Below are 27,269 nucleotides of genomic sequence, written 5' to 3'. Positions count from 1 at the left end.
GGGCAGCTGTAATAAAGTTCTTTCTCAGACTAAGCCAGAAGTTTCTCCCTTACACTTTTGACCCAAATAGGTCATGATTGTTTTTGAGCTCACTGATTTCTTAGAGGATATTAAAAGGCTTTCCCCAGAAAAAATATATGGGAATGTACAAAAATTTTCCTTAAAATTTTAGGAGGCCTACAGGTCATCCCCTCAAAGGCAGACATGAATCCCCTGCATTAGAGCCACACTGAAGGAGTGTAACTTCCATCCACATTAATACCTATTTCTTTAGAGAGTTAAGTACACTGTTATATCCTCTCAAGTCTTCTTTTCTGTAGGCAAGACATCTCTGGTTTCATCAGCTTTTCCTTGTGTGTTATTTTAAGCACTTCACCATCCTGATCGCCCTAGTTCTTAGTGGTTCTCTTAACCAGATTTTACTATTTCAGGTATATTCTGACTTGAGTAGAGCTACACAGTCACTTCCCCTCTTAGAGCTGTAATGCTGTTTCAAACTCAGATGAGATGAGCTGTTTTGGCAGCTCCACTCCATTGTGAAGGCCTGAATGTGGGATGCACGGGGATTGAGGACTGTCTCTCAGGGCATTTAACTTGTCTGCAAAGCTGTGTGAAACTGGATTCTTAGACTCAGCTGCAACCTGTAGGATTTTGACCACTTAGGTAGTGCCAACTAATGAAAGCTCTCTGGAGCAACATTCATCCTCCTCTCAAAGGTGCTTAGAGGATGATGTTGACCCATGTAGAAGAAAGACATCGTTCGGCTCTGTTATTTAAAGTATCCACTGCGAGCATGGTTTTCTCCATCTCCATTTTTACCACTCTTTCATATATGACTTGATTTATAAGCTTGCTTTATGGTTTCTTAGTCTGCTTTCCTCTAATTAAAGTGATTTTTCTGCACACCAGTTTTTACTTCTGTTTTCTTGTCTTGGGCCTCAGTTTTGAGTGAGTTGCCATTTAAATTTGTCATCCTCTCAAGGTCTGTTTCTTCTTCAGCATATGAAAGTGGAGTAATCTAGATAATATTTTAGGGAGCCTTCCGACTCAAGTAATTGTGACTCTGATGAACTAAAATGATTCCCTAAATTACTTGAAACATGTCTCAGTAGTTGAGAAAAAAACTACTCCTACAACTATTAATAGAACCTATTGGGAACGAGTTCAGTGGGTGACCCACAAGGCAGCAATGACACTAATGTCATGACACAATACTGGCCTCCCTTTAGCCCTGGGCTCAGAAATGTTTGTTGGAATAGCTAAGCTGTGAAGTATGTTTTAATTAGAAATGATTAGTGCTCAAACAAAAACAAAGTTTGTGTTCTTACCGGCCCTGACAAATATAAGTGCAATTTATATAATTTAGAGTTAATTTCTCTTCCAGTTGTTAAAATTTTAAATTCTTTTTGAAGAATATTAGGAATGGTTGACAAAATTATGTATTGCCACAAAAGAATGATAATATATTTTTAAGTTCTCTTTCTTTGCTGTTAAGAGGGGAAAAATAGGATACACAACATGTATATACAACATGACTGTTACACTTGTTCAAAAATATTTTCAACATTTTATTTTATTATTTGATAGGTTTAGAAATACAGGCAGTTTATCCATTTTTTTTTTCTGTAATGTGCTTATGTTTATGTAACTTTAAAAATTGGGTAGGGAATATAAATTTTTGAAAATGCATTTTGAAATGAATTTGAAGATACATTATCCTAAAGGTTGCTGTTTGTCTTTCTACATTATATAAAAAAAATCTTTTAATTTTTTTGTATGTTAAATATGTAAGAATGATTGAGTCTATTAGCACCTTCCTTTTTCATGGCTGAGGTCTAAGAGGACTTAGGCATGTTCTCCTTTGAAGCAGACTCAGTATTATTATCTCTGTAAAGTTGGACCCAAGTTTGTATAAACTCAGGACCTCACTTTACTCTTCAGTAAAATAAGGAGGTTGGACTGAATGATCTTCTTTCTAATTCCAAAATTCTATGATTTTTTTGTTTGTATGTTTCATCTCAGAGATCCTTAGCAAAAACCCCATTAGTCCTTTAGGTCACTGATTTTTCCCTTACATTCTCTCTTTTGTAACTTGCTTACCTTATATAGTCTCAAAGTAGCTCTTTCCACAGTTATTGGACCACATGCCTATGTAGTCCCATCTTTATAAAATACTCCTAATTAGTCATATTCTGACAAAGGTGAACCTAGCCTACAGATTTTGATTCTAAAACCAATGAAAATTATTCCATTATTTGCTTCTTATCCTGTTGCAAGCTGCTTTTTCCTCCCTTGGAAATTGTTTTTTAATTACAAAAAGAATATGAGATTATAGTTAAGAAAAAAAGTTTATGAACAGTACTTACCATAAATGTCAGAACATTTCTTTGTGCTGTAACTCATTCTTACTTAATAATTTATTTTTTTATGTACTAATTAATACGAGTTACAGATCTTCATTCTTTTGAAAGCTGCATTGTTTTATTATGTAGCTTAACCAAAATTAAACAGTTCCCTATTAATGGACATTTAAATTCTATATTTTTACTATTGCAAGTAATAATGCAGTGTATATTCTTATACATTTATCCCAGGGCTTTTTTATATTTCTGTAGGGTAAATTTCTGGAATTGGAATCTCTAGGGCGAAGGTATAAGTATTTTAAATTTATACTGTACTGCCGAATTGCCTTCTAAAAAGTTTGCTTCAATGTATATTATTGCCATGTATGGGAATGAATCCTTTCCCATACCTTTCCTGTACTACTACACGTCTTTAAAATTTTTGCCTAAGCCTGACCAGGCGGTGGCGCAGTGGATAGAGTGTTGGACTGGGATGTGGAAGGACCCAGGATCGAGACCCCGAGGTTGCTCAGCTTGAGCGCGGGCTCATCTGGTTTGAGCAAAAGCTCACCAGCTTGGACCCAAGGTCGCTGGCTCAAGCAAGGGGTTACTCGGTCTGCTGAAGGCTCGTAGTCAAGGCACATATGAGAAAGCAATCAATGAACAACTAAGAAGTCGCAACGCGCAACGGAAAAACTAATGATTGATGCTTCTCATCTGTCTCCATTCCTGTCTGTCTGTCCCTGTCTATCCCTCTGACTCTCTCTCTGTCTCTGTAAAAAAAAAAAAAAGTAATAATAATTTTTGCCTAATAGGTTAAAAAAATGGAATCTCATGTTTAAAGTTTGTGTGTCTCTAATCAGTAATGAAGTTGAGCATCTTTTTGTATGTTTCTAGCCATCTTTGTATTTTCTTTTATGACTTGCCTTCATTGTCTATTTATAGTTCTTCAAATGCTAGGACCTTAACTATTAATATTTTGTTTTATATATAATTATATTGTAAATATTTTCTGCTAGGATGTTTGTCTTTTATTCCTACCTGTGATTCCATAGCAACTTTTGTCACAGAAAAGCTTTCAGTTTGGATTAAACTGCTTTTTAATTGGTTTGAAAGTCTTAATGAAAGTAACTGTAGTTGGGCCAGGTTTCAAACAATCCATCTGTTCTGTTGGTTGTTGTAGCGTTGATGCTTGTCTCTCTGCCGCTTTTCCACAGAAAGGGGAGTGTGTTTGCCCACTGTGTCCCTCTGGATACTCTTTGTTTATATTGAAGCAGCAGTTAGATTTAAAGATCTCAAAAATTTTCATGTAGACCTTTGTCGTCCATTTGCTGCTCACTGGTGAGTATTATGATATTCTTCATCTATAATATAATTCAATTCAGTGTTTTCAGTGTAAATGGTAAATTCAATTGTAATTTTTTTTCTTAGAGATTTTACGTAAAAGTAAGAGACCACATAACATGGTAAAGAGCCTGAGCCCTCTCTTCAGGCAGATGAGTGCTTGAATCCCAGCTCGGTCCCGGAACAGCTATGTTGCCTTGGACATGTCACCATCCCTAAGCCTTAGTTCTCTTTCCTGTATATTGTGGACATATCACATGGGGTCATGGGGAAGATGCAACGAAGTGTGATATTTGAAAGTGTTTAACTTAATGCCAAGTACATTAGTGTCTCATAAATGTTTTCATGTTACCTATGTTTATCATAATCAGATATTCTAAAAAGTCTTGATAAACTATATGGCTATTTCGTCAAGCTTAAATGAACTTATAATTACTTTAACTAATTTATAAAAGCAAGAGAATATTAACTATTTAAAGTAATATTGTTTTCTTTATAAAATATAAATGAATATTAAAATATTTATTTAAACTTAACCATGAAAGATTTTCTAAAATGAGCATGATTCTTGTTTATATCTATTGGGGAAATCACTACTTAATGTGTGTTTCTTTTAAACACACAAATTTTTGATAATATGGCAGAAACTAAAATAAACAGGAATGAACTAAAATATGTAGTTTCTAATTTTTAGAATTTTTTTCACAAATAAGTCAGTTAAATAAGCCTGGTCAATAAAACTTGTCACTTAAATTTGTAGTGAGATCACTTTTAGACTAATTGTGATTGGTAAGTTTTAAAATCAGTGAAGTTTAATATGAGTTTTGACAGTGTTTGCAGAGGCTTTGAGACTGATGATTTGAATGAAAATATTTCAACTTTTTATCCCCAAAATTAGAGTTGTAAGTACTGCTAGTTTAATTTGGTGTCACCAACCAAATGTTGGCACTGATAATATCAGATATTTATTTATTATTTAAAATTTTAATTCATTGATTGATTTTAGAGGGAAAGGAATGGGGATTTGGGGGGGCAGGGGAACATCAATCTGTCGTTCCACTTATGCATTCATTGGTTGACTTCTGTATGTGCCCTGACTGGGACCAAACCCATAGCTGTGGCATATCAGGACAATGCTGTAACCAGCTGAGCTACCCTGCCAGGGCTCTCTGATACTTATTTAAATGATAGACTGTTTATGAACTAATTTTTCAGGGATAGCTGGTGATAGTAACCCTCAGGAAGCAAGATTAAATTAGTCATCTGAATTTGACCCTGCCTCTGGTATTAAAAACCAAATGATGTCCTTTTGCTTTTTTAACATTTATAAAGTTTATTTATGACCATTTATAAAATCTCTACCCTGTTAGATCTTAAAAGCATACAGATGCCTCAATTCTAATAAATGCATAAGGCAGTTCAATGTTAATAATCAACAGCATTAGCCACTGTATCCAACAATCACTGTGGTTAATTTCTTGAGTTAATTTGAAGAATGTTAAAGTCTGATGGGCAGCATCTTATGATCTAACAGTTTCACTCTGTCCTGGAGGTTTGCTCTACGTGCCAACTGCTTCTGGCTTCCACAGCAGACACCACATTTATTTATGTGTTTACAGAATGCTCAGCTATCATCATCATCTAGGATTTACTTCATAATTTCAGTCATAGGAGTCCTCGTGTGCTTGATGCGCGCATTTTTTTGTTTTTAACTTGCAATTACTGGCTGGATTATCTTCTTTCTAGTATTGGGTACCCTGTGGTGACTTTGGGCTTTGGCTTCAAAAGTTATGTAAGCTACAAAATGCGGTTAAGGAAGCAAAAAGAAGTTCAAAAAGAGAACGAATTTTACATGCAGCTTCTTCAACAAGCCCTCCCCCCAGAGCAACAGATGCTGCAGAAGCAAGATAAGGAGTCTGAGGAAGGTAGGTCTTTACCCTAAAGCTTTTGGCCCAATAGGTTAGTCATTTTTTTTTTTTCTTTTGAAAAGTTGCTAGGACTTTGGAAGATTACCAGGGATTTCCTATTTTCTGGTATTCTTTAGAGTCATTGCTTTGTTTGGTTATGAAATACAGACTGTGAGTGATGTTTTCTACCTAGTGTCTGAAGACCATATACCTTTAAATATGTTTATTATTTTTATATATTTTATTTTTATAGCTTAATATTTTAGTATTTTATTATAAATATTTAAAAATATTATTCTCAGTAGCAAAATAGTATGTATAACTGTGCAAGTTTGTAACTGAAGCAAGCCAAGAATCAAAGTATATAAAAGATAGAGAAGTAGACAAACAATTGTTTTATAAGTCATAATTTTTCTGAATAAAGCAAAGATGGGTAGGTCCCATTTTAAATGGTTCATATAATGCAATGTGGAACTTAAATGGAACCTTTTCTGTAAGGAATGAGCATGTAATCAACTTTTTTTAGTTATTATTTTTTATTTTCTTTTTTTATTATTAATTTTAATGGGGTGACATTGATAAATCAGGGTACATATGTTCAGAGAAAACATCTCATTTTGACATTTGATTATACCCATCATCCAAAGTCAAATTGTCTTCCATCACCTTCCATCTGGTTTTCTGTGTGTAATCAATTCTATAGATGAATTGACAGCAATACCAGATTTTTTTTTTCTTCTCTTTTTCTGAAGCTGGAAACGGGGAGAGACAGTCAGACAGACTCCCGCTTGCGCCCGACCGGATCCACCCAGCACACCCACCAGGGGCGTCGCTCTGCCTCAACCAGAGCCACTCTAGCGCCTGGGGCAGAGGCCAAGGAGCCATCCCCAGCGCCCGGGCCATCTTTGCTCCAATGGAGCCTTGGCTGCGGGATGGGAAGAGAGAGACAGAGAGGAAGGAGGGGGAGGGAGTGGAGAAGCAAATGGGCGCTTCTCCTATGTGCCCTGGCCGTGAATTGAACCCGGGTCCCCCGCACGCCAGGCCGATGCTCTACCGCTGAGCCAACCGGCCAGGGCAATACCAGATTTTTTTGGTTTGAGATTTGGAAGTTTGGTGTCATTTTTTTGGTTGATAGATGCCAAATTGTATTCTCTGGTATGGGGCAAATATCTCTTCAAGTAGACTTTGACAAATTGGCATGTGTAGACCTAATACAGAAAAATTTTTACAAATGACCTAATTTATTTCTTATTACATCAGCGCTCAAGTCGAGAAAAAATGTAGATGCCCTGGATTTTAACATGACACTTCTTTAGTTTCATTTCACCTTTTTTTTCCAATGAATTTATTAAGTTTGTTTAATCCAAGCACTTTTAAAATATGGCCTCTTAAGAGTGTTATCTGAACCCCAGATCACTGTGTCCCTCTCACTTGAGTGATAGACAAGTTTGATTTCACTGCTAAGTGAAGCATGACTTAATTATAAAAGCCTCATCTTATTTTCGAGGCAAAACTTTTAATGGCTTGGTGTTTATAAATGATGGCGATTTTCTGAATGTTCACCTTCTCAAATTTATTTGGATTGGCTTTTGGAAGTTAGCATAATGTGGTGTAGATAACTGCTTATAATGTAGTGAGTTTCTAAGCATAGATAATGCAGTTTGTTGAATTTGTCTTTTCTGTGTTTTTGTACAACTAAATATTCCGGTGTGGGTTTTTTGTTTGTTGGTTTGTTTGTGGTATTGTAGCAGCCAAAGGATTGCCTGATATGGATTCCTCAATACTTATACACCACAATGGAGGTATTCCTGCCAACAAAAAACTCTCCACAACTTTGCCAGAAATAGAATACCGAGAAAAGGGGAAAGAAAAGGACAAGGATGCCAAAAAACACAACCTTGGAATAAATAACAACAATATTCTACAACCTGTAGACTCTAAAATACAAGAAATTGAGTATATGGAAAACCATATCAGTAGTAAAAGATTAAATAATGACCTTGTGGGAAGTACAGAAAACCTCTTGAAAGAGGACTCATGCACTGCTTCCTCAAAAAATTACAAAAACGCAAGTGGAGTTGTGAACTCCTCGCCTCGAAGTCACAGCGCCACAAATGGGAGCATTCCTTCATCTAGTAAAAATGAGAAGAAGCAGAAATGCACTAGCAAGAGCCCAAGTACACACAAGGACTTAATGGAAAACTGTATTCCTAACAACCAGCTGAGCAAACCAGACGCACTGGTAAGGTAAGTATGCCTGCTGTGTTCTTACCAACACTTTACAATAAACTTATCATAGGTCTTGGAAAACAAACACTTCCATATAGGCCTGTGGGAAGTGTTTGTGATCAGATACTGTGACTATTTACTCAGACATTTGACATTTTAGTGTTTATTTCACATGGGTTTGTTGGCCACCCAGTACTGCTGTCCTGAAGCATTGACTCCAGTTCTTTCTAGTGTTCTAAGAGGTGACAGGTACTACTTTCTGCTTATAACAAAGGTAACTTGATTTTCTAGTGGTATTGAGAAGCCTATCTTTAGTCTTTGGCCTTTTCTTTTTGCATATCCAACGTTCTTGTGGCACAGACACAAAGAGAAGAGTGTGCGTCCTGTTGATGCAAATCTCTTTGTCAGATACCTAAAGGGGTAGTGAAAAAAATCCTCCTTACCCCTTGTGCTTACTTTTGTTTTTCTACTGGAAATGCAAAGTATCCACCAAATAACTCTGGGAAAGTTAGGTTTGAAAAGAAATCTCTTAAAAGTTCCACAGGTAGGCCTGACCTGTGGTGGCGCAGTGGCTAAGTCGTTGACCTTGGAACGCTGAGGTCACCAGTTCAAAACCCCGGGCTTGCCTGGTCAAGGCACATATGGGAGTTGATGCTTCCTGTTCCTTACCCCTTCTCCTCCCCCTCTGAAATGAATAAATAATAATAATAAAGTTGCACAGGTAAATACAATGTTAGACATGGATTTTAATTAGAAATAGTGCTTTATCTTAATTAAAAGAATAACATTGTTGTATTACCTTGACTGGCTCAGTCTTAATTTTACTGTATTTTATGTTTTGGGGTATTCTGTAAAATACTCATGTTCCTTTTACCTCATATCTTTCAATTTGGAAACTGGGATTTGAACGGTAGCTTTTTTAAATATGTAAGTCAAAAGGGCAATTGTAACTCCCTCCACAAAGTTAATCTTATATTCCTCTTACTTTGGCTTGTTTCTAAGGGGGAAAGCTTCCAGTAGTATAACTTATATAAATTAGATTATTAATTTGTTTTAATCTTTTGATTAGTGTAGCTAGGTTAAGGGAAATACACATATTTGTGTTCTGCTAATGGCTCTTGAAATTTTATAACCCCCCAGCCACTTGAAGCATACCACGCTGTTGTTGATGCCAGACTGGTGCCCATATGTTTGTTATGACATTCTGCTCATCATGCCCTGCAGAGAACCCTCCTTTAGGTGCCCACAAGAGAGAGAGACCAGTTAGTTGATCTTTTATTTCAACTATTCTGCAAATTTACTATATACTATAAATAAAAGCTTTTGGTATCCTTTCTCCTATACAGTTTTAATAATAGCAGTCAACTCAAAACAATGTTCCTCTGTTGGGTATTGCAGAGAGAACAGTCAAAGCTCATTCTTGTGACACTATCTCACTTGGACACCAATTGTGGTTGTTGATTGACTCTACTGCCTGATCTGCCTTCAGTAAAGAAGTTCAAGGACGCACTCAGATCACCAGTCTTCTAGTACATGGGTCCAGTGCCCTGTGCCTCCTTCTGTGATCACTAATGTGATGTGCCTGTCCCACAGTATTACTTTGTTTTAGGGAATGCTGTCTGTCAAATACATAAATAGAAAATATTATATTTAAATAGTTTTATCAGTTTCCATAGGATTGTTTTTAACTTTCAGTGTAATAAGATAATAAGGAGATGATCTAAATATCCAACAACAGGAGAGAAATTTAAATAAATTATGTTTCATTCATTTGATGGACTTTTAATACAGACATTACAAAATTATATTTTTGACCTATATTAAACAATATAGGGAAGTGCTCATGATAATATTTTATAAAGAAAGTATAAAGCAGTTTTATTAAAAACATCTTTTTTTTCTTAATGTACATAGAAAAAAGATTTGAAGGGAAAGGAACCAAAAGGATAACAATAGTTATTGCCCCATGGTGGGACTGGGGCTTTATTTTTTCTTTTTACTTTCATGCATTTCCAAATTTTTCCGTGATGAATAACAGGAAAATTTATATAAGAAGACTATCTTTCTGAGCAAATTATCCAGCTTGGCCGTAGGAGGCCTTATCACACTTCCTCTCACCTTTCTTGGCTGTCTCCTCTTTCCTCTTGTTTGACTTGGGTATGTTTTGATGAATATTAATAAGACTGTAACTGATCCAAACCTGACATGTTTCAGTTGTTAGCTAGAGAGTGGGTTTGTTCTCTTCAGGGCTGGTCTCAGTGGTCTCTAAGGCTCCTTCTGATGCAAACATAAACGGCTGGCACATGTGTATGAGCCCTTTGCAACTGCTGACACACCCAGGGTGTGGACAGGGTCCCACTGGTTGTAAGGAGAAAATTGAACTGCTCTTTTAAACAGATTTTTAAAAAATCATTTGAAAGCCATTACTGTATTATTAGTGTATTATTACTGTAAAGCCATTACTGTATTATTATATCAATTTACGACTAATTTATTAGTGGTAAATTAATTGCAACACATTGTACAGCTATGTCTGTCTCAGTATCATGGTTGAGAATTGTTATATTTGAGGAACCAATTCAGTTACTTGGAGGGGCAGGTATACACCACATTCAAGGCGAATTCTTGTAGATAGGAATAGCTGTGAAAATGAGGTTTGATGGCCATTCCCTAAGAAGGGGAAAGTAGTCCTTCAGTTCTTTTTTCCATTTCTCAAAGCTCCAGGGATGTTCTCTAGTGTGCTCTATTCCACAGGTTGGCAAACGACTGTGCACAGGCTAGATCTGGTCCACTGCCTGTTTTTGTAAAAAGTTGTATCGTGCCTGACCAGGCGGTGGCGCAGTGGATAGAGCGTTGGACTGGGATGCGGAGGACCCAGGTTCGAGACCCGAAGGTCACCAGCTTGAGCGTAAGCTCATCTGGTTTGAGCAAAAATTCACCAGCTTGGACCCAAGGTCGCTGGCTCGAGCAAGGGGTTACTCAGTCTGCTGAAGGCCCGCGGTCAAGGCACATATGAGAAAGCAATCAATGAACAACTAAGGTGTTGCAATGTGCAACGAAAAACTAATGATTGATGCTTCTCATCTCTCTCCATTCCTGTCTGTCTGTTCCTATCTGGCCCTCTCTCTGACTCTCTCTCTGTCTCTGTAAAAAATAAATAAAAAATAAATTAAAAAAAAAAAAAAAGTTGTATCGATTTATGTAGCATCTCTGGCTGCCTTTGCATTATAGTGGAAGAGTTGAGTAGCCATGCATGACCTGCAAAGCCAAAGGTGTTGACTATTTAGCCTTTTATAGAAAATATATACTGATGATCACTAAGGTTAAGGAATGTGGGTGAAGGTAAGGAACTTGGGAGTAAGTGTTGCCTGTAGGATCCTTCCCAGGAAAATTTTGAGAACTTGCTAAAACCTGTTCAAAGCCCTCTTTTGGTTTGAGAAATACTTATTTTATAAGATGACTCCATTTCTGCCAGTCTGATTTCTTTTTTTTTTTTTTTTGGTGACAGAGAGGTGGGGGGGACAGACAGGAAGGGAGAGAGATGAGAAGCATCCATTCTTTGTTGCAGCTCCTTAGTTGTCCATTGATTGCTTTCTCATATGTGCCTTGACCTGGGGGCTACAGCAGACCGAGTGATCTCTTGTTCAAGCCAGCCAGCATGGGGTCATGTCCCACACTCAAGCCAGTGATTCCGCGCTCAAGCTGGCGACCTCAGGGTTTTGAACCTGGGTCTTCCTTGTCCCAGTCTGATGCTCTATCCACTGCACCACCACCTGGTTAGGCTCTGCCAGTCTGATTTCTGAATTCTTTACCCAGGATACTTAGAAACAGACTTATAATGTTGGTAGTCAAAAATATTTTTAATTCTAACATAGGAAGAATTCTAGACCAAAACAGAAAAAGCAGTGAGGAAGATCAGTTTTTTTAACTAAGTACTGGGTTAGGAGCAGTGTAAATTAGAATGAGATTTGCGTAAGTTTTTTCTTCAGTGACCATTTAAAAAATATTTTAAGTGTGAAAAAATTATAGAAAATTTAGGTGGTGAAAATAGTCCCACCACTATGACACAAATTACTGTTAAATTTTGTTGTATTTTCATCAACTGTGTTTATATCATTATGGTCACAGTGTTTGTGTCGTTTTTTGTTCTGCTTTTTTCACTTAAATCATATAGAAAGCCTTTTCCCAATTTTGCCTAACCCTCATTTTCACATGATGTGGAATATTCCACGGCAGGTCCGTGCAGTCATTCAGCAGTCACTCCCAGATTGGGCAGATCGCTGGGGGACACCTGAGCCGCTGTCCTACAGTTCCAGGGCCTGGGAGCGGGAGAGCCAGCGGTTTTGTCTGCACTTGGCCCCAAGTTCCCTCTCAAATGCAGCCCGAGACTGCGAGGTTTCTTGGTGATTGTTACTTGTTTCAGTTTTCCTGGTGAAGGAAAAGAATTGAAAACTTGTGAGTACCCAATGTAAAGTGATCCAGATTCTGCAGAAGTGTTGAAGCAGACATCTCTTCTTGGTTTATTTCCATTCCACTTTTTTTATACCCAAGACAGAAGATTCATCTTTTTATTTTTAGCGCTAATTCTTAATAAGATGTCAACTCTTGAACATAGTTGAATAATGTCTGGTGTGAAGATTCATAAAGGAAAATTATCCACAGTTTGCATAGTACAGATACGTCCAACAAAACTGAGTAAAATTCAGAACGATGATTATTTTTTTGGAACTTCAAGAGATCTATAAAAGACATTTTAAAAAATCTAAATTAGTCTCCTCAACCCTTTTTGTCAGTGAAGTCAAGGACCCCTAGAAGGATAAATGGCTAGTCCAGGTGACCCAGCTAGAGTGGTGGAGCCAGGACCAGAACTGAAGTTTTTTTACTTCTGCCTTTTCTGTTATACCATGCTGCTTAAAAGAAGCTTATTGACTTGCTTTATTTTTCTGGTTTATATTTTTTAGTTTTAATTTTTTGTTTTCAAAGTGAGAGGAGGAGAGATAGTGAAACAGACTACTGCATGCATGCCAACCAGGATCCACCTGGTAACCCCTGCCTGGGGCTGATGCTCTGCCCATATGGGGCAATGCTCGTAACCAAGCTATTTTTAGTGCCTGAGGCGGAGGCTCCATGGAGCCATCCACAGCATCTGGGGCTGTCCCAATCGAGCCACGGCTGTGGTAGTGGCATAGCGAACATAACTGGCACCCGGGCACAACACTTCATTGGCGCCCCCCTCCCCTTCTACTACGCTTTTCTTGTTTGTCTTGGAGACCATTTGGTGCCCCTCTGCGAGTGGCACCCGGGGCATGATAGACTCCCTTGCACCCCCCTCGCTATGCTACTGAGCTGTGGGACAGGGAGAGAGAGAGAGAGAAGGGGGTGAAGAGGAAGGGTGGAGAAGCAGATGGCCACTTCTCCTGTGTGCCTTGACTAGGAAACAAACCCAGGACATTCACATATCAGGCTGACGTGCTACCACTGAGCTAACTGGCCAGGGCCTATATTTTTGTTTTTGTTTTAAATGCATATAGGTAAAGTTGGTTCAACGATTGGCACCAGACCTAGATTTTATGGTCCAATGACTATAATTTATAAAAGAAATGTTTAGGATTTCAGAATTCATGTATTTTTCTTTCTTCTAGAAAGATGCTTTTCTAAGTGTTTTTAAAAATCTTGCTCTTGCCAAAGACACAAGGGCATACCTGTCTCAGAAGAGAAGGGGCCATCTAATTGTACCTTTGAAAGCTTACAGGGTTTCTGAGAGCTACTCTAGTTAGGCCTAGCTTGGGAGTTAGGCTGGTCTGAAGAGCCTAGAGTCACTGAGCATGGAATTTGCCTTTCAGGGATAATTATGGGGTAGGCTTAGCCTTATAACAGCAGACCTAAGAGCCCTGAACTGGAAGACTTAAGACCAAGTATATAACCATCAACTTACCCACGATAGAGGCCCCATTGACTGTTTGGATGACCGGGGACCTGGGATGTGGGCATTACCTGGATAGTAAGTTCCAAGAAAGTTTGAAGCCATGGTGTGGGGGAGAGTCTCTTCTTCAGGGGAAAATGGAAATCTGGGGAAAGTTGTGTATATTGGATACTTGCTTTTATTTCTCTCTAAATTCATTTGGTTATTTCAAATACTAAAACGTTATTACTTATAACTTAGTTTGTTTATACAATTCTGCTTATTTGGAGACTTGAGAGCCTGGTGGCAGGGGATGGGGTGAGGTGGGGACTTGGGGAGGAAAAAACATTTGTCAGGATTTCTCAGCAATTTAAGCATGTGGGGCCCTGTCTCAGAGGGGGCGAGGGGGAGAGGAGTGGTAGAGAAGCACTTCCAAGAGATTTTCACTTACACTGAGGAGTGTTTTAACTTACTACACTCCTGCCTAGGAACTAACTTAGCTTACCAGATCTGGGTCTTAGATATTTTTGGAGTGTATAGATTGATGCCGTCATACTTTATAAATCGACTATATAATGTTCTAGCCCATCAGTGAATATATTGATGAGTATGGTGTTTTAGTAGGCTGTCATATGAGTGTGGTGCTAATTTAAGCTGGTGAGTGAACAAAATGTCATTGCTCTTCATTTCATTTTTTAGTCCGTCTAAACCAGGGGTCTCAAACTCGCGGCCCACGGGCCACATGCGGCCCGCCGAACAATTTTGTGCGGCCCGCAGACTAATCCATGAACTACAGTTTCTGGTCATTTTGTGACACTGAAAAGTGTTGCATAACAGTTGCCTTTTGTAGACCTAGTGCGGCCCACCAAACGGCTGTGATCTTGCTCTGCGGCCCACATGCTGAGTTGAGTTTGAGACGTCTGGTCTAAACCTTGTATTTATGTATTACAATTTTAGGTTTCTTTTAAAATGGGGGTGAAGATAGTGAAAGCTGAAAAATAGCCAGCTTCCCCTTTAACTAGACTTGCTGGTAGCACAGGTGGCCCAGGGGTGGTTTGACCGGCAGTTCTGTCTTCTGTGCTTCTGTACAATTTTATCTTCAGAATCCAGCATTTGAGATTGTTGTGTGATCTCTGACTTACATAAACCTACTTAGTGTGGTCTTGCTGTTTGGGGAAAAACAACAGGAGACAGTTTCCAGTGCCTCATAGTTTTTGTTTCCCCATATTTTAAGATGTTTATACACAATTAAAAATTATATATCCATTTTTTAGATACTGATTTTTAATAATCAGCAGATTCAGTATAATTTGGTGTGAATAACTGAAAAAGAACAAAATGAAGAGAATCCAAGAAGCCCCTATGTTGTCAACTTAGCATTTCAAATCAACAAGGAAAATTCAGGGCTGATGCTATTTACCAGAAGAACAAAGAGACATTAGTTCTTCCTGCAACCATCCATCTCCTTTCTCCTGTAGGGAGCTGTCTGGGGGCTGGCCTGGAGCCTGGTTAGGAGTGGGTGGGGTGGCCCTTAGCTCCCAGGGCGAGGAAGGGCAAGGCCCTTGTTAGTTCCAAGTTACAACAGAAGGTGGGCAGAAGATTCATATCATGGAGCCCAAGACTGTAGGCACAAAGCAAGGATAGAATCCAAAGCTGAGACTTGACTGTGGGGAAGAAGCAAGACACAGCAGTCAATTCAGGAGGTGGAGCCTGTGAGGCCTTGGGAGAGGTGGCCTTTGATGAACCATTTAAGCCCTCCTCCAAGGCCCTGAGAAGTCCTAAGTGGGGAATCACAGTGGTTTAAGTGGGAAAAGTTACAAAGGATTCTCTTGAAAGGTGGAAACCCATCTTAAAAGAAGGTAATTGGAAAAACACCAAGATCAATTGTTAAAGGGAAACAAGTAAGGGGGAGGGGGAGGGGCACAGAGAACTAGATAGAGGGTGGCGGAGGACAATCTGACTTTGGGCGAGGGGTACGCAACATAATTTAATGACAAAATAACCTAGACATGTTTTCTTTGAATATATGTACCCTGATTTATTAATGTCATCCCATTACCATTAATAAAAATTTATTAAAAAACAAAACAAAACAAAAAAAAACACTAAACCTTAGGCTACAACGACCCTGCCTGCTTATAACCTGTCCCCCACACCCAATATAAATCACAAGTGAGCAAACATATATAAAAAAAAAAAAAAGGGAAACAAGTAGCAAAACAGATGATTTAGTATGAACCCATTACAAACGCTGGGAGGATATAGTTCTCATGTACACATAAAGTTATTTGAAATAGTATATATCAAACGGCCAATTGTAGTTAATTATAGGGAATGCTTACTTTGTACATTGTTTGTTTCTATATAGTTTGAATTTTTACACAGGCTTATTATACCCATGATAGAATATATTATAATGAGGGCAAGGACCTTCTTTTCTCCTGTCAGCCACAGTACACAATACTTTGCATAGAATAGATGCTTAATAAATACTGTTGAATGAATATTACCTTTATGCGGGAAAATATTAGAAAGGGGCCTCAGTACTTTCACTGTGGTGCAGTGTGGCTCAAAGGCTTTTGAAGTTGGAAAACCTACATATTTTATTAGACCGGGCCAAGGACCAACATCCAGTGTCAAATTATTTGTTGTTCTTCAGTAGGTTGTTACTGATTTTATTTCTAAAATATAGGAGACCTTACATTCTACACTCCTTTCCTTGGCATTTCCCAGAAATATTTGAACTTCAGTACTCTGTTAAGTATTATACTTTGGCAGTTCAAGAATTTCTGGAAGTTACAAAGGACAAGGGGAGAAAACTCCAAGGGACTGCTGTCAAAAACACCATTTGCTTTGGCCATGGTTGGTTAATACTTCAGGGCCAAGGAATTCTAGGCAAAGCCGCATCTCAGCCAGAGAGGAAATCTCAGTTTGCTTTTTTCTTATTCATCATTTGTGATGGGTCTTCCCAGCCCTCCATTCCCTAGCCCTGGCTATTCGCCTTGTCTCTGGTGTTGTGGTAGCAACTGGAGAGAGCTGGGATCTCTTGTTTCTGTTCCAGCCTTTCCTCCAAGGAAATCCTCCAGGTTAGAAAAGGTGTTGAATGCTGATAGGTCATCTCCGGTGGTGCTACAGTGTATTTGTTTGTTCTCTTGTGCATTTGAATACATTATTTTTTCTTTCTTTATTTCTTTAATTTAGAAATTAAATTTAATGGAGTGACATTGATCAATAAGAGTACGTAGGTTTCTGCCTGACCAGGCAGTGGCGCAGTAGATAGAGCGTCGGACTGGGATGCACAGGACCCAGGTTCGAGACCCTGAGGTCGCCCACTTGAGCGCCGGCTCATCTGGTTTGAACAAAGCTCACCAGCTTGGACCCAAGGTCGCTGGCTTAAGCAAGGGGTTACTCGGTCTGCTGAAGGCCTGTGGTCAAGGCACATATGAGAAAGCAATCAATGAACAACTAAGCTGTCGCAATGAAAACTGATAATTGATGCTTCTCATCTCTCTCCGTTCCTGTCTGTCTGTCCCTATCTATCCCTCTCTCTGACTCTCTCTCTGTCTCTGTAAATAAATAAATAAATAAATAAATAAATATCTTTGAAAAGAGTATGTAGGTTTCAAGTGAATATCTCTATATCATTTGAATGAACTGTTGATTGTGTTGTGTGCTTATCACCCAAAGTTAAATCATTTTCTGTTACCATATATTTGTCCCTCTTGACTCTCCACTCCCGCCCCCTACCCGCTGGTAATCATTTTACTTTTATCTGTGTCCATGAATCTGTTTTACATCCCACCTAATTCCCTCTGAGTACATTTTGCTGTATGTCAGGAGTAGTTTGCTCAAGAAAATCTGACCTGGGCCTTTAACTTGCCTGCTCTCCCTCCGTGTGCTATCTGCGCACGCAGCTCTGACAAACTGCTGCTGCAGCCTGACTTGCCGGGTGCCTCCTGATGAGTGTGGGCTGCTGAAGCTGCCCTTCCGCTTCACAGGGGCGTGGAATAATTTATTTGTAACAGAATCATTTCTAGCTGAGAGGGAAAATTTAGTAAAAATGTATGGCATTTTAGAATGAAGATTATGAAATCTGGATTTAGCGGTTCTAACTAGATTAGATTAAATACATGGATATAGCTACTAATAAGTTATTTGGAAATAACTAAGTGGGAGAAAGATATGGCAGATACAAGCTTAGTGTGTTTGTTTTCTCTCTGTGGAAACGTGTATTTGATTTGTATTTGTTTAGCGTTATCTCAGAGCAGATTATGCTCTCGGATCTGATTTATTTTCATTTTCTGCCATGTTTATTATATTTAAGGTCCCTATATAAGTTTTACGTGGTTTGCTGTTTTTTATTAATTCACAATATAGTTTGAGTTTATTTTAACCATTGCAGTGATTTAAAACCATAATATTCTTGGATATAAATGTAGTAATAGAAGCATGATCATTTTATACTTAAGCAGACTGTTTTATAACTTGAAACCCATGTGTAGGACTTTAGAAACTAGGCATTAATAACTTTAAGCCAGCAATCTACTTAATGAGTCCATATCCAGGTGGTCAGAGAAGATAATTAATCTATGCTTACAGAAAAATTAAATTATGAAATAGCACAAATTATTTGAGGAGCAGAGTCCATCCACATTAGAAACATTTTTATGTTGAGTACTGAGAGTTTGTTCTAACTAAACAGATTGCAAAGTTTTCTCCCTAGCATTCAGAAGGAACTACTATAAAACTTTGTGTTAAATTCTGAGTCAGTACCCCTGCTGGCACATAATGAATTGAGATTTCCAGCTAAGGGGATTAGAGGTGAATTCCCTGAAGGGGAGGTACTCCAAGTAAAAGGAACTGTAGTCTTTAAATGTTACTCACGCTATCATTTAGAAACCAGCTATTTGGATACTTTGACAGCCAGCTTGGGTATACATACTTCAGTCTGTGCACAGCTCTTGGGGATTTCTTAGACCTTTTTCTGGCCCGCAAGGACTTTCAGGATTAAAACCAGTTTTGGGTTTTTTTAATGGGAAAAATGACAACTCTTCTCTCTTATAAGGTGCATTTCCCCTTTCTTGATAGAGTGCTGTAACAGACTTGAAACAATGATGAATTGGAAAGGACCATTATTCTGCTGCTTACCCCGTCTAGAGCACATGCTCTAGACTTAGATACCTATAGAAACGAGACAGGGCACAGGCATGAGGGGCAGGCCAGCATTGGCATCATTCAGATTTAGTACTGCCCTGGGCACCTGGGAATTTGGGAGCACATAGCCTTCCAAACAGGAGAGCCAGTTGTGGCCTGGGGGAATGGTAGGCACAATGTTGCTAAATTTGGTATTTTGAGGAGATGCCAAAAATAATTATCGGTATGTGAAATCTACCAGTTAGAAAACTTTTTTTTTTACATCATACGGGGGAGGGTCAAACAAAACATGTTATGGACCAGATTGACTCATCAGTTTGCCTCACTGGTTTGCAACCTCTGCACCTGATCTTTCTTTCCTGTTATTCTTTTTTTTTTTTTAATTTTTTATTTATTCATTTTTTTATAGAAGAGAGAGAGGGAGAGAGAGAGACAGAGAGAGGCAGGGGGGAGGAGCTGGAAGCATCAACTCCCATATGTGCCTTGACCAGGCAAGCCCAGAGTTTCGAACAGGCAACCTCAGCATTTCCAGGTTGATACTTTATCCACTGCGCCACCACAGGTCAGGCTCCTGTTATTCTTATATCTGCTCTCTCCTACCCCTTGACGCCACCAATCAAAATTTGACTCTTACAGGAAGGATTTTTCTGTTAGGGATTATCTGGTAAATCCTGTGAACTAATCTGTCATGTATTAATGGGACCTATTTGCCTCCTCCTCTCCTTCAGTTCCTGGTGCTCCTGGAAAACAAGCAGCTTTTGAGAGTACTCTACCCCAGTCGCAGACCACCCAGTTTTCTGTTGAATCCTCACACTTGACCATGAGGCTTCCAGACCACTTAGAAAGAGAGGGAGGGACAGCCTTGTGATAAGAAAGTGGTTTGGGTCTCTGGTGTTTCTCAAACAAGGCAAAACTGCTTAGGCCTCCTGTACCTAGGACTAGTAACTTCTTCCATGTCAAGATGTTTTTCTGCCATGATTTTAGAGCATAAAATACACCAAAACTGGGACATGGATACTAGTTATTTAGGGACTTCACAAGCCTGCTGGCTTGGAATCTGAAGCTCTTAGCACCATCTTTTGTAATGTGTAGAATGTCAGACTGGATGGCAGAGCAAGCATGTTCCCCCTTTCCTTAGGGAGCCAGAGCAGAGCAGTAAACTGAAGCTCTAGAATCTAGAAATAGAACCTGACCAGGTGGTGGCGCAATGGATAGAGCATCGGACTGGGATGTGGAGGACCCAGGTTCGAGACCCTGAGGTCGCCAGCTTGAGCGCAGGCTCATCTGGCTTGAGCAAAAAGCTCACCAGCTTGGACTCAAGGTCGCTGGCTCGAGCAAGGAGTTACAGCTAGTGCTCGACTTACGACCACAATTGGTTCCGACAGACTGGTGATAACACAATTTGGTCGTAAGTTGAGTAGGCCATATGTACAGTACTGTGAAATGATGTTATAAAAATCTTTGTCATATTTTATCATAATTCTCTTTCATTATTGTTATATATCATAATTTTCTTTGTTCATTTTATGCCATTTGTATCATCTATACACCATTTTGTTTCTTATTTTTACATTCGTCAGGTTTAAGTAAAACACTGCATTACCAGTACAACTGGTTTAATATTTGCAAAGACAATTTCCTTTTGGTAGACATCTTGGGAGGGGTTTGATGAAAAATATCCAAGACACAAAACACAAATTGCTGTACCGAGTCTGGGATAACACTTGAAATGGTGCACGCGGAGTTGGTAGTGCTGCTGGAAGCTGGTCTGCACTGTCGTAGCCCAGCTGGGCAACGCTTGCACTGCCAGACGCGGAGCAGTCATGGCTAGCGATTGTGGTCGTAAAGTTGAATGGTCGTAAGTTGCGTAGGTTGTGTAGGTTGTAAGTCAATCAATATTTGTACTTGGTCTCCTGAAGGCCCGCGGTCAAGGCACATATGAGAAGGCAGTCAATGAACAACTGAGGTGTCACAACGAAAAACTGATGATTGATTCTTCTCATCTCTCTCTGTTCCTGTCTGTCTGTCCCTATCTTTCCCTCTCTCTGACTCTCTCTCTCTGTCCCTGTAAAAAAATAATAATAATAATAGAATCTAGATGTAGAAAAACTGTTGTTTTGATAGGAACTGGTGAATGGGATGTAGATTTAGGAACTGAACTGTTGTCTACTTCAGAAAGTTAAGTTCCCCTTTTTTGGAATGACCTAAAATTTGTAAGGTAAAAGAGTTGGATTTCCCCTAAGGCTTTCAGATTATTCTGAAACGCATGTGACACGGAACATCAAAGAGTAACAGTGAACATTGAAAAGTCATGGAAAGCCGATTAATGGCCTCTTTTTAAATAACTTTTCTCCCAATAATAAAATGAGAATTAAAATGTTGAAAATAAGTTATATATGTTGATTATATCCAACTTTTAAGATAAAGAGAAGACAGCCACTTTCTTAATATATAGCCTTTGAGTCATTTTTCTCTCTCGTCTTTTTCACTGACTGTATCATGAGCATTCCCTTGTCATTGAATGTTCTTCCTCAGGGGTTGTGTGTCAGAGAGACACATGAGTATACAATTTATCCAGCCAGTCTTCCACTGAATATTTAAATGTTTCTGATATTTTTATTATAAATAATGCTGCAATAAACACACTTTTACATAAGTCTATGTGGGGTTTTTTTTGGGGGGGTTGTATTTTTCTAAAGTGAGAAGCAGGGAGACAGACTCCCACATGCACCTGACCGGGATCCACCCGGCACGCCCACCAGGGGGTGATGCTCTGCCCATTTGGGGCATCGCTCTGTTGCAACCAGAGCCATTCTAGCGCCTGAGGCGGAGGCCATGGAGCCATCCTCAGTGCCTGGGCCAACTTGCTCCAATGGAGCCTTGGCTTAGGAAGGAGAAGAGGGAGATAAAGGAGAGGGGAACTGTGGAGAGGCAGATGAGCGCTTCTCCTGTGTGCCCTGGCCGGGAATCAAACCCAGGACTTCCACACACTGGGCCAATGCTCTACAACTGAGCCAACTGGCCAGAGCCCATAAATCTTTGTGTTTATCACCAGTCCTCTGAATAAATATCTCGTAGTAGTACGCCGCATCAACAAATGTGAACATTTTAAGGACTTCTGTAATACAGACTGTCAAATCTGACCACATCCTTTAATTAGGACCTTCCTTATTAAAATTAACTAGTTTGTGGCACTTACAGCTTTATTCTTTTTCTTTTTTTTTTAAGCAAGAGGGATAGAGACAAGGATAGACAGGGGCAGACAGACAGGAAGGGAGAGGGATGAGAAGCATCAATTCTTCGTTGTGGCTCCTTAGTTGTTCATTGATTGCTTTCTCATGTACCTTGATGGGAGAAAGGGGCTCCCGCAGAGCCAATGACCCCTTTCTTAAGCCAGCAACCCCAGGCTCAAGCCAATGACCTTGGGGTTTTGAACCTGGGTCCTTTTGCATCCCAGGCCAACATTCTATCTGCTGTGCCACTGCCTGGTCAGGCTAGCTTTATTCTTAGAGGGCTTCAAGAAGTCCTTTATTTATTTATTTCCCAAAAGGACCAGTTGTGTAAAAGTCTCTAGGGTTCCTTTTCGGCATTTCTTTACATTCATTAATGAAAATGAATGTGTTTGCCTTTTGTTTTTGACAGACTAGGGATCAGAAACATAGGGTACTTTGTAATATGCTTTCATCTAGTAATCATTTTAGCAGGCTGTTGCTTATTTTCACATACTTGTGCCTGATAAGCAATTGGAACTACAGTGAGACCTGAGGCAGTTTTCGCTATTTCTGAAGCTGTGCTTTATGGAATACACTGGAGCACCTTCAAGTCAGTGATGAGATACCTTCACATTTTTATATGAATGACACATGCTGCCTGTGCTGTCAAAGTGAATGACCTGGAAACGGGAGAGGGGAATGAGTTAGGGAGAGCGAAAACAGCATTTCTTTTTTGGGACAGAGCTTTGATTTATGAGCTCAGCTTTCTGTATAGACAGCTATGCAGTCTCTAAACAAGCCTTGTCTTATATGACTAATGTATACCAGGGCATCTCCTAATGGAATTAGGTACTTACCAAGATAGAGCACATGCACCTGCCTTCTTGATAAGCAAGAACCCACTTACTCCTGTCTTCTTCGGCCATTATTTAATCATCTGATGGCCTGCTGTAGATTGGTTTTCAGAGCCACATTTGCCATAACACTGACCCTGCTCTATCTACAAACTGAGGGGACGAACAGAGAGTGAGGGTTGGAGAGGGGTCTGGAAGGATTGGAAGAAATTTTAGAAATAGAGTTCCAGCTTCTAATTTTACAGCTCCATTGGTTCCTGGCTTCGAAGAACTTATAGTCGTTTTGGAAATAAGATATATACACAGGAAAATAGGAAAAACCAGAACAAATTAAAAACAAAACAAAAAAACAGCACAAAGCAGTGAAGGTTTTAGTGCCAAGTGAGAAGCATCAACCGTAAGGGCTGTCAGATTTCAGAAAGGGGGGCTTTGGGCCCTGGAGATCAGCACCTCATGCTGCAGAGTTTGTTTATTTTGTTGTTTGTTTTTATTTTTTAATAGAGCCTTAAAAATTGAGTAAAATTTGAAAATTGGAGGCCATTCCTCCCAAATGGCTGGTATAATTAAAGGCAAAAGATGCCTGGAAACAAGGAGTGGATCATTTTGGTTTGTGTGACAGTTTTGTTAGAAAAACTCATCTTTCAATTACTTGGCTGTATAATTTGGAGAGGACCTGAAGTCCCATTTCTTTTTTTTTTTTTTTTTTTTAATTTTTTTTTTTTATTTTTTATTTATTTATTCATCATTTTTAGAGAGGAGAGAGAGACAGTGAGAGAGAAGGGGGAGGAGCTGGAAGCATCAATTCCCATATGTGCCTTGACCAGGCAAGCCCAGGGTTTCGAACTGGCGACCTCAGCATTTCCAGGTCGACGCTTTATCCACTGCGCCACCAAAGGTCAGGCTGAAGTCCCATTTCTTACAGAGCAAACAGAATATGAAGTCCCATTTCTTACAGAGCAAACAGAATAGTAAGGTCTGTGTTTTATAGCACCTACAGTATCTCTGTCCCTACTTGTTTAGAGTTCAGAGGTAACCAGCAGAGCCCAGGCTCTATCTTCCTGACGGGCTCACAGGGTCAGTCCAGCAGCCCATAGCAATAGACACGTAGGTAGTTTTCTGGAGTGGTGTGGAGTGTGACTCATAGAGTATTTGGGGAACTTAGTCATCCTTAGGTGAAGTCCTGGCTGAGAAAGTCTCCCTCTTTTTAGTAAGACTTGCTTCCCAGGGAAATTACTGCTCCAAAGCCTTCAGGTTCCTCTGTCAGCCTGTTTCAGTCAGGCCCCAAAACTTCAGGCTTGATAAAACCTTAAAGTTATTGGCAGTACCCATTGGAGACAAACTTTCAATGAAGTTATAGTACTGGGCTGTAATTCAAGTAATTCACAAAAGATAAGGATTACAGACATTTAGACATAAATATCTTCCTACTTTTTCAGAAGTACTTAAAAACAATACCCCTTTCAACTAAAAGCTGACGCTTGAATGTGGTACTTTGTTTTCCTACCAGGTGCACTTTAAGATATTCAGAGATAGTTTTTCTACTTAGCCTGCCTGAAAGGCTAATGTTTGAGCTTTATTCTTTTGGAGATTATTAAAATATAAAGCTTTTCTTATTAAAATTAAATACTTATCAACCATTTACATTGTAACATCTTGATTGGGAAGGATGAGGGAGATGAGATCCAGTTAAGGTTTGGAGTGGGTAAGAGGGGTCCTCAGCTTCTTGCTTTTTGCTTTGGAGTCAGGCAGCCCATCAGAGAGCAGACCTGAGAAAGGTCTGCTCTTGATGGTCCTACCTGTTCCTTGTGAGCTGGAGTTCAGATGAAGCTTCACAAGGTTAGAGGTTGTCTTCTAACATGATCTGTACAGTGCTAGGAAAGATGCCTGGACCTAACAGATAAGTAACATTTGGAGTTGGTTAGAACCCTGGTTTGTCTGGCACAAATGGGCGTATTTATTGGACACGTAGACTGTGGCTTTGCCATAGGCCTTGTCTGTATCCCAGGTGGTGACACCATTAGGCAGTCTTGGTAGGGGTGAAAACTAGTGCCACAGGAGTTGGGTAGGCAGGAAGTGTATTTATTTCCTGTCTAAGCCTTACTGGAGTTTGGTTAAGGTCTGTGTGGCCCAATTTTTTCTTTTTTAGAATGAGATTATAGTTCTGTAGGAAATTTCCTTTTTACCCCTTAGTCTTCTATTGTGTAGGGAAGAAAGGAGGATTTTTTTTCTTGTGGCAGAGACAGTCAGAGAGAGGGACAGACGGACAGGAAGGGAGAGAGATGAGAAACATCAATTTTTTGTTGCGGTTCTTTAGTTGCTCATTGATTGATTTCTCATATGTGCCTTGACCGGGGGCTACAGCAGACCGAGTGACCCCTTGCTCGAGCCAGTGACCTTGGGCTCAAGCTGGTGAGCCTTGCTCAAACCAGATGAGCCCGCACTCAAGCTGGGGTCTTGAACTTGGGTCCTCCACATCCCAGTCTATCCACTGTGCCACCGCCTGGTCAGGCTTAATTTCTCTTAAGTGAGAAATGGGGAGGGCAGACTCCCGCATGTGCCCCAAACGGGATACACTCAGCAAGCCCTCTATGGGGCGATGCTCTGCCCATCTGGGGCTGTTGCTCCATTGCTCGTCAACCAAGCTATTTTAGCACCATGGAGCCATCCTCAGCGCCTGGGTCCAGCTTGCTCCAACTGAGCCGTGGTTGCAGGAGGGGAAGAGAGAGAGAGAGAGAGAGAAGAGGGGGAGGGGGAGGGATGGAGAAGCAGATGGTCGTTTCTCCTGTATGGCCTGACTGGGAATCAAATCCGAGACATCCACACGCCAGGCTGATGCTCTTCTACTGAGCAAACTGGTCAGGGCAAAAGGAGGCTATAGCTCCATAAAAGGAGTACGAGTTCATGGATGAATTTTCCTCCTTTCTTTTGATCTCTATTTACTGAAATGAGTTCTAGGGTTATAAACTATTACTTCTGCCTCATGTTCTTCCTGACCATTTGCTTCTAATTTAGGTTGCAGCTATTGACATTTTAAATCTCATGAATACATTTGAAGATTTTGCATTAACCTCTTAACACCATTTAATCAGTACTTCTTGATGCACCCTGCCTGAAAGGCTAATGTTTGAGCTTTATTCTTTTGGAGATTATTAAAATATAAAGCTTTTCTTACTAAAATTAAATACTGTATATCTGTATTTTTACCTAGTAAGTATTGACCTTCAGCACCAAAGGGTTAAGTATATCTTTAAGACAAGTAGTAGTTATCTATTTAATAAATGCCCCTGGCACTTGACTGGCTTGATTCAATTCAATTTACTGACTCACATAATTCTTTTTAAACCCATGCATGCACTTTTTAATGAGCATATGCAAAAATGAGCTAGATCTTAGAAAATAGGATTGTATAGTATATTGAAACAATGGAATATTATGCAGCAATCCCATTGTTTATGAAAATTTTCTAATGGTTTGGGAAGTTGCTTAAGATATGTAAACTGTGTATGTGGTACACTCTTACCAGTATTAAGAATATTTACAGTCCCTGGCCAGTTGGCTCAGCGGTAGAGCGTTGGCCTGGCGTGCGGGGGACCCAGGTTCGATTCCTGGCCAGGGCACATAGGAGAAGTGCCCATTTGCTTCTCCACCCCCCCCCCTGTCTCTCTCTTCCCCTCCCGCAGCCAAGGCTCCATTGGAGCAAAGATGGCCTGGGCGCTGGGGATGGCTCCTTGGCCTCTGCCCCAGGCGCTAGAGTGGCTCTGGTCGCGACAGAGCGACGCCCCAGAGGGGCAGAGCATCGCCCCTGGTGGGCGTGCCAGGTGGATCCCGGTCGGGCGCATGTGGGGGTCTGTCTGACTGTCTCTCCCCGTTTCCAGCTTCAGAAAAATACAAAAAAAAAAAAAAAAGAATATTTACATGTGTGAAGAAAGAGAAAGGAAAAAAGATATACAGAAAAGAAGTACCATATTTCCTGTGTAATAGACACACCCTTTTATAAAAAACTTGGGGTCTAAAAACTGGGGTTGTGGCATTTCAAATGCCATAGGTGGAACTGAGGATGAAGCAATATATCAAGACAGTGATTTGTCATCAGACATAGATGAGGACAAGCTAATGGATGGGAGGTGTTTTTTTGTTTTGTTTTGTTTTTCTTCTTTTACAGAGACAGAGAGTCAGAGAGAGGGATAGATAGGGACAGACAGGAATGGAGAGAGATGAGAAGCATCAATCATCAGTTTTTTGTTGTGACACCTTAGTTGTTCATTGATTGCTTTCTCATATGTGCCTTGACCGTGGGCCTACAGCAGACCAAGTGACCCCTTGCT

At 39.8% G+C, this 27,269-nt stretch overlaps 1 protein-coding gene across 2 annotated transcripts in view; it reads left to right on the top strand.

Moving 5' to 3' along the window:
• MACO1 (macoilin 1) overlaps nucleotides 1–27,269 on the top strand; it is a 72,535-nt gene that overhangs the window by 27,625 nt on the left and 17,641 nt on the right. The window contains exons 4-6 of one of the 2 annotated variants that reach the window (XM_066270066.1): nucleotides 3,560–3,683; nucleotides 5,433–5,611; nucleotides 7,342–7,840. The exons of the other annotated variant lie outside the window; for it this stretch is intronic. Of the exons in view, the coding sequence (XP_066126163.1) occupies nucleotides 3,560–3,683; nucleotides 5,433–5,611; nucleotides 7,342–7,840 (802 nt within the window). The remainder of the gene's footprint in view (nucleotides 1–3,559; nucleotides 3,684–5,432; nucleotides 5,612–7,341; nucleotides 7,841–27,269) is intronic. 2 annotated transcript variants of the gene reach the window in all.

This window comes from Saccopteryx bilineata, chromosome 3 (assembly GCF_036850765.1).
Source record: "Saccopteryx bilineata isolate mSacBil1 chromosome 3, mSacBil1_pri_phased_curated, whole genome shotgun sequence".
NCBI lineage: Eukaryota > Metazoa > Chordata > Mammalia > Chiroptera > Emballonuridae > Saccopteryx > Saccopteryx bilineata.
This window is presented reverse-complemented; position numbering and strand designations above follow the sequence as displayed.